Consider the following 6,426-nt stretch of genomic DNA (forward strand, 5'->3'; position numbering starts at 1 on the left):
TCAATCCCAAAACATATGTATTTATAATATATAAAAAATAAGATTTTAATTAAGAACCGATTTCTATGGATGTTTTATTTTTCATATTTGGAAAAAAATTTAATCGAATAAATTAACTGATGTTAAATTGATTGTATTAGATTAAGACAGACTGAAAAACAAGATAATTAGGTGGAATTTTCGATTTTTTTAATCGAACTACTAAATTAACACCAGGTGATTGTGAATAGATTCATTTGAGATGGAAAGACAACCTTTGATTTGATGCCTTTGCTAATGAAGGGAAGACAACCCATCCTACATTAAATTACATCAGCTTGTGATTGATTTACATGAGTTGGATTAGGTTTGTATACTTCAATTCAAGTTTTCTGTCTTGTAATCAAATTAAATTGAAATGGTTTAGGTTGATTTCGGAGATTAATTTTAATATTCTTTCTTTGTCAACATTTATTAGATTGAATGATAAAAGAAATTCAATACCTTTTAATTTTGTCTTCAACCCAATTTAATGGAAACCAATGAAGACCAAAAAATCAACAACTCTTTTTAGAATTAGGGATAAGGATTTAAACCTTACTGTTGACCATAAAAAAGCCTTGAACTTTAAGGTGCAACCGTTTCTAGGTTATCATTGTAAACAATATAATATCCATTTCCATTTCCAACCTTGAAATGAAAATTTCCCAAGACTCTCCTAAACCAACAATAATACCACCAACAGCTTCTAAATTCAAAAAACACAGGGTTACTTTTTCATTGCAAATTCACAAGAGGATTTCATCAAAAAGATAAAATCATTTCATTGTGGGTGTAGCTACAAAGAGTGTTGTGTTGTTTGCAACAAATGATGCAGAGATTACATTTTAATTTTATTATTTGAGTGTAAAAATATTGACATTTACAAGACAATACATTTGACTAACCAAGTATTCAATGAAGATGATGGTAAAACTGCTGTCTCTGTAATACAAATGCTGCTATCGAAGGCCTTCAGACTGCGTCTCTTTGCTTGAAATCTAAGCCAATAGCGATGGGATCATGAACTTGAAACTGGAAGAGTTTCATGAGACCAGTCATGCCCTAGGGGATATGCAGATTATGCCAATGCCATATAATGGACTCAAAGGATGAACAAAGCTTAATGGAATGAGTTCAGAAATCATCCTTCTTGAGTCTTCTTCTTCGCAGATTGCTTGCCCTATAACAAACCCAGTTTGGTTTAAATCAGAGCAAGAATTAAGGGTTACAACTAAGATGACTAAATACAGACTTATGGACTAATGTTTCCACAAAGCTAATACTTACCAGTGTCGATTGAGGAATATTACGGAATCAGCATGAACCTTTTGGCCGTCCTCATTTCGGTGCCAGTTCAAGAATGCATGGGTTCGGTTCTTTAACTCCAATGTTGAATGACCATAACTGGCTTCGCGGAATGCAGAATATTCTGGTTGTGGGTCCCGAAACCTAATGGTGAATTACAAATACATGGATCACATAAGCACTTACAGCAAGGAGTTTAACACTTGATACTTTCAAATGATATTGTCATAAAACAAAAATATTCAAAGATTGATGTTTGTTCACCTTCCAGCAAGACCTTCCTGATTTCCTCCATCTCCAACTGTTACGTACACTGGAGCTGATTTGTTAGGCACAGGATAGCGGTAGCCACTTGATACATTATAACGGATATTTGAGATGCGATACTGCAAATCAATAACATCAGACTTTATAGATAATCTATATTTGCACCCAAATATTTTTTTATGCAAATGCACAATTGAAAAGACTCAACCCAAATCCACTGCCGAGACCTTAGCAGAACAATATGTTCAGATGTCATGTGGAAACCGATTCCTAAGCTTTTCAGGAATCCATTTCTCTACCTTTCTATTTCTTTCTAATCATGGAACATAAGCAGCTTGATGATGTCAAATTAGATAATTAGGAAGCGAAATGAGATAATTGACACCATTTATAGAAACAAGAAGCAATTTTCAGCATGGTTGGTTGGATATTGAAGCTTTTCAGAGGACATAATTGAGCTAAGAAACTGGAGAATCATTACATAGGGTCAAATGAAAGTTGATTCTTCAGTGATTATGGGCCACAATAGGTGGTTAATTTTTCAAACTACTGATTCTCGAGTTGGCTTACGTTCAATATTCTGACCAACTGTCTTGCCTTTTATGTTGCACTTTTCCCCAGAGGGACTGGGCCTGCCCCTGTTTATGATCTGGAAAGGCTACACCACAAGAGGCGGCTACTTAGACGTTCAAATGACAATAGCAATGACCAATGTAATATTAGGAATATGGCTAGGGAATTTGAACAAAAATTGCAGGTCCATGAAGATATCATATACAAGGAATAATGACTGATTAGTAAGCAAATTAGACTAATGATATTTTATTCTAAAGTATGAGGCTTCAACAATTTTTTGATAAAGGTCGCATCAAGAGAAACTTTTTTTATTTATTTTACAGATTAATTATTACTTATTAGTCACTAGTAAGTAACTGATTCCAATCAATTCTATGGTCTAATTCTTTCTTATCCTTACCCCAGTGGGAAAAAGCAACATGAAAAAGGAAGAATGTACATACCGATCTTTCATAGGCATGGACATGACCAGCAAAGATGAAATCAACTCTATGATGAACAAACCAGCGCTCAAAGACAGCTCGCATACTTTCACCCTCCATAAAGTGAGCTTGGTTACTATTGTAGATGGGGACATGCATGAGAATAATAAGCCAGGGTGTCTTCTTTCTATCCACTCTTTTGAGCTCATCTCTTAGCCACAGCCATTGAGGAGTGTATTTCACTGGTCCAAGAAAATGGTGAAAGTTTCAGATCTAGTCTAGATGCTTTAAAATTGTAGCAAATATCAAGAGATAAATGAATAAAGTGAATAAACAACATTGACAGTTGTCTTCATAACTATCTTTTCAATAAGCTGAAAATTGTGTAACATCAATATTACGAAAGTTTAGGAGTAGACAAGATAATGATATAGGAAAATATTATCAGAAATCTGATCTTTTTATTGGAATATATACAGAAAAACCAGGTAAAAAGGATGTCTTACCATGGGGTGAATAGCTGGAGAGGACAATAATATGAGCTGATGCCTGTCGGATAGCATACCAGAGAGGATTATTGCTTCTAGAAGCCAAATGCGGTGTACTAAATCTATGAAGGAATGATTTAAAAGGAAGGACTTCTCCCTGTAAAAAAAAAAAAACAGGCACAGGTGTGACGAAGTAACAAAATAAGCTATGATCTATATATTTTAGTCTGTACTTCAACAAGGGTTTCAAATATCTTTATTCTCAAGTAAGTATATAGAATGTAGTGGTAAAGAAACCAGTTACTTTTTCTCAAATATCAGGAATGGGCTGAGGGAAGATCACAAGTCACAACACCAAAAAGGTATTAATCGCACATGATATATATCAAGGTGAAATATGAGTTAAAACAAAAGGAAATCGACATCTATACATATAACAAATTCAAGATGCACAATTGAAGAATTACCACATCTGGCATGTATTCTATCTCATGATTCCCAGCTGACCAAATCCATGGTTGATAAGCGGCACTTCTCTCAATAAAGCGGCCCCATGAATCCCATCGAATACCAACATCATTGTATTGGTATCTATCAGCATAAGAGAGGTCACCAAGAAACAAGACGGTCTGTCCTCCACTCTGCATGTAATGCTCCAGAGTTGAAAGAGAATTATATGTTTGACCCAAATCACCTATAAGATACAAAACCAATTCAGGAAGTGATTTGTTTTTGCAGCTTGTCTATTTTGTTTTGGGAGTTTCACAGAAAACCATCTTGAATATACAAAAATCATATTTTCCTTTGAACTTTAAAAAACAAGATTATTCATTACTATGTAGATTAATATTCTAATGACATCTTACCAATAATTCCAAATGTAAAAGGAGAATCCGGGTCAATCTTTGGAGGAGTTTGAAACCAAAATTCTCGAGATGAATGACCTTCACCAATCTTGTAATAGTACTTGGTCTCATACTAAAAGAAAAGAAAGTTAGTGGTCTTAGTATAAGTTGCAACATCACATGAATACGCAAAAAGATTGAATCTATCTATTGGTGGCAACTTCATAACATGAAATATGCTTCTCATCATCTGGATGTTATATTCATTAGCATATATTGCAGCAGCTCCAGTTTCAGATAGAACTATTATATGACTGTTTGAATATTCATGCTATAGATAACATTGTTCGATATTTACCTCTAGACCATCAACAAGACAGTGATGAATATAGCCAGATTTATAGTTGTAAAAGGTGTAATTAGCCACTGTGCCATCAGCTTTAAAGTCATATTTCTTCTCTGATGTGCCATACTGTACTCTAGAAGACCCAGGTTTATCAGCAGTAACCCATGATATCATTACAGCTTTTCCATCATAGTCACCTTGAGTAATATGCACCTACACCAATAAATTTAATGAAGTTAAAACAATTTCTTAGCAAAGCTGTAATTCCGAGGATCAATCAATGGCCTGGACTAGATAGCAATGGTAAGAGATCATCTTAAAGAGTAAATTTTTCAATGCACTTGGTAAAATTGTTCTCTTAAAGACTGTCTTTTCCACAGAATTTAAAACAAAGCTATTGTGGTTTTCATATGATAAGACCTCATTAATCATCCATTTAACCCTCATTCATACAACCAATAAATGTGAAAAACCAGTATCTTAATTGGCTAAACATGAATCTGACTTGGATAGAGATTGGCAATGAATGGTTGCATCATCAATTAATACTGATTGGAAAAGAAAATATTTGTAGGAATAATTTGAAATAAATAGCTACAATAATGGGGTTACTGATGTGTATTACTTACTTGTTGCGGAGCATTGTAACCATTAGGAATTGCAAGTACTTTATGGTCAAGAGGGATATCAAAAGATTGCCATTTCGTACGAGTAAAAGTACTTGTAATTCCCGCACTGCCCTTTTTCACAAAGGCTAAGATAAGAAACAACTTGAGTAAAAGCTCAAACAATGTGAACCACAGCCCGAAAGCCATCAGCAACGGTGTTATGAGTTCATGAATCAAGTTCTGAAACAACACCAATTTGGTCAATCTGAAAAGAAAAAGGAATCAATTAAATTCGAAAATTTATATAAACACAAAAACCACATATAAGTTCAAAAAAACATTTTACATTCCAATAACTCGTATTACGTTACTACTAAATGAACCCAAAAAAACCACTCCTATCCAATTTTGCATTCCAATAGTTGTTCCTCGTACCGGACAGATTCACTAGTAACATTTTGTTAATTTATCATATCACTTCTCATCTAAACTACATTTATCAATACAAAAAAATCAGGGAAAAAGTTAAAACTTTCAGAGCAGGTTTCAGATCTAGACACATTTTCAAAGAATCACAGCAATGAAATGGAAGTTTAGGATCAAAGTAAAAACAAAGTCGGTGTGAAACTCAAAAACCAGTGCGCTACCTTTGCTGAACCGTATCTATTAAACATGCCCAGAATTTCAAAGGCATCGAGAAATCGAATTCGAAATGCAAAAAAGAAAAAAAAATAAAACATAGCAACAATATTTATAAAATACATAAATAAATAAAAAAGAGCAAAGCTTACTTCCTTACAGGCCACCAGCACCACGATAGCAGAGAAAAAGAGAGAATAAAGAAAGCTATAACAAGTTGGGATTATTCATTTACATGAAAAAAAGAAAAGAGTGAATGTTATTTGAGTGAGAAAATTACCTGTGAAAATGTTGTGTGTGTATAGAGAAGAGGGGAAGTGGAATTTATCTGGCGGGTAGTTGACGGTTTTCATAGGGCGCTATTTGTTGTCAGATTTCGTTTTTCCTAATTAAATATTTTTAAAATGTTGAAATAAATAGGGATAAATTAACATTTAGTCATTAAATTTGATAGTTTTATCAATTTGGTCCTTAATTTTTTGTCCATTACAATTCTGAAACTTGATAATTTTTTCAATTTGATCCCTAAACTTTGATTATTCACAAAAGCATCTAAAATTTTAAAATATATATTATCCAAAAAATACAAGAAAATATTAAAAAATGTAGATGATGATGTGGCACAATCTCAATGTATCATATTTTTCCTGGGATAATGGAACCTAAATTTAGGGACCAAATTTAAAAAAAAACTTATCAATTTTCAGAACTAATATGGAATAAAGAAAATAGGACCAAAGTGAAAAATGGTCTCAAGTTCAGTGACTAGATATCGCTTTATTCCAAACAAATTTACAAGCGTAAGATAGCAGGTAGTGACGTTGTGTAGCGTAAGTTAGCAGCTAGCTTTGTCGTTGTGCAGTAACGACATTACAACTAAGTAAATCAAACCTTAAAAACTGTTAGTGA

At 33.5% G+C, this 6,426-nt stretch overlaps 1 protein-coding gene across 2 annotated transcripts; it reads right to left on the reverse strand.

Moving 5' to 3' along the window:
• Positions 1–732: 732 nt before the first annotated feature.
• Positions 733–5,885, reverse strand: LOC107962904 (bifunctional purple acid phosphatase 26). Of its 2 annotated transcripts, none has more exons than XM_016899456.2 (10): positions 5,798–5,885; positions 4,900–5,143; positions 4,283–4,483; positions 3,946–4,057; positions 3,547–3,773; positions 3,098–3,236; positions 2,613–2,833; positions 1,591–1,712; positions 1,309–1,470; positions 733–1,201 (listed from the first exon to the last, which is right to left on the reverse strand). In XM_016899456.2, the coding sequence occupies exons 2-10, from the start codon at positions 5,083–5,085 to the stop codon at positions 1,156–1,158; spliced, it is 1,416 nt and encodes a 471-aa protein (XP_016754945.2). In that variant the 5' UTR covers positions 5,086–5,143; positions 5,798–5,885; the 3' UTR covers positions 733–1,155. The 2 variants fall into 2 exon arrangements, with proteins under 2 accessions (XP_016754945.2, XP_016754946.2); XM_016899457.2 differs by having other exon boundaries at positions 5,670–5,816.
• Between the last annotated feature and the right edge of the window lie 541 nt (positions 5,886–6,426).

This window comes from Gossypium hirsutum, chromosome D06 (assembly GCF_007990345.1).
Source record: "Gossypium hirsutum isolate 1008001.06 chromosome D06, Gossypium_hirsutum_v2.1, whole genome shotgun sequence".
In the NCBI taxonomy this organism is placed as follows: Eukaryota; Viridiplantae; Streptophyta; class Magnoliopsida; order Malvales; family Malvaceae; genus Gossypium; species Gossypium hirsutum.

Excerpts from the sequence above, each read along its gene's own strand:
- LOC107962904 (XM_016899456.2), bottom strand. The coding sequence starts at position 5,085 with ATGGCTTTCGGGCTGTGGTTCACATTGTTTGAGCTTTTACTCAAGTTG. Across the intron at positions 4,058-4,282 it reads GTCTTGTTGATGGTCTAGAG|TATGAGACCAAGTACTATTA; the intron begins GTAAATATCGAA and ends CTTTTCTTTTAG. Across the intron at positions 1,713-2,612 it reads TCCATGCCTATGAAAGATCG|TATCGCATCTCAAATATCCG; the intron begins GTATGTACATTC and ends ATTGATTTGCAG.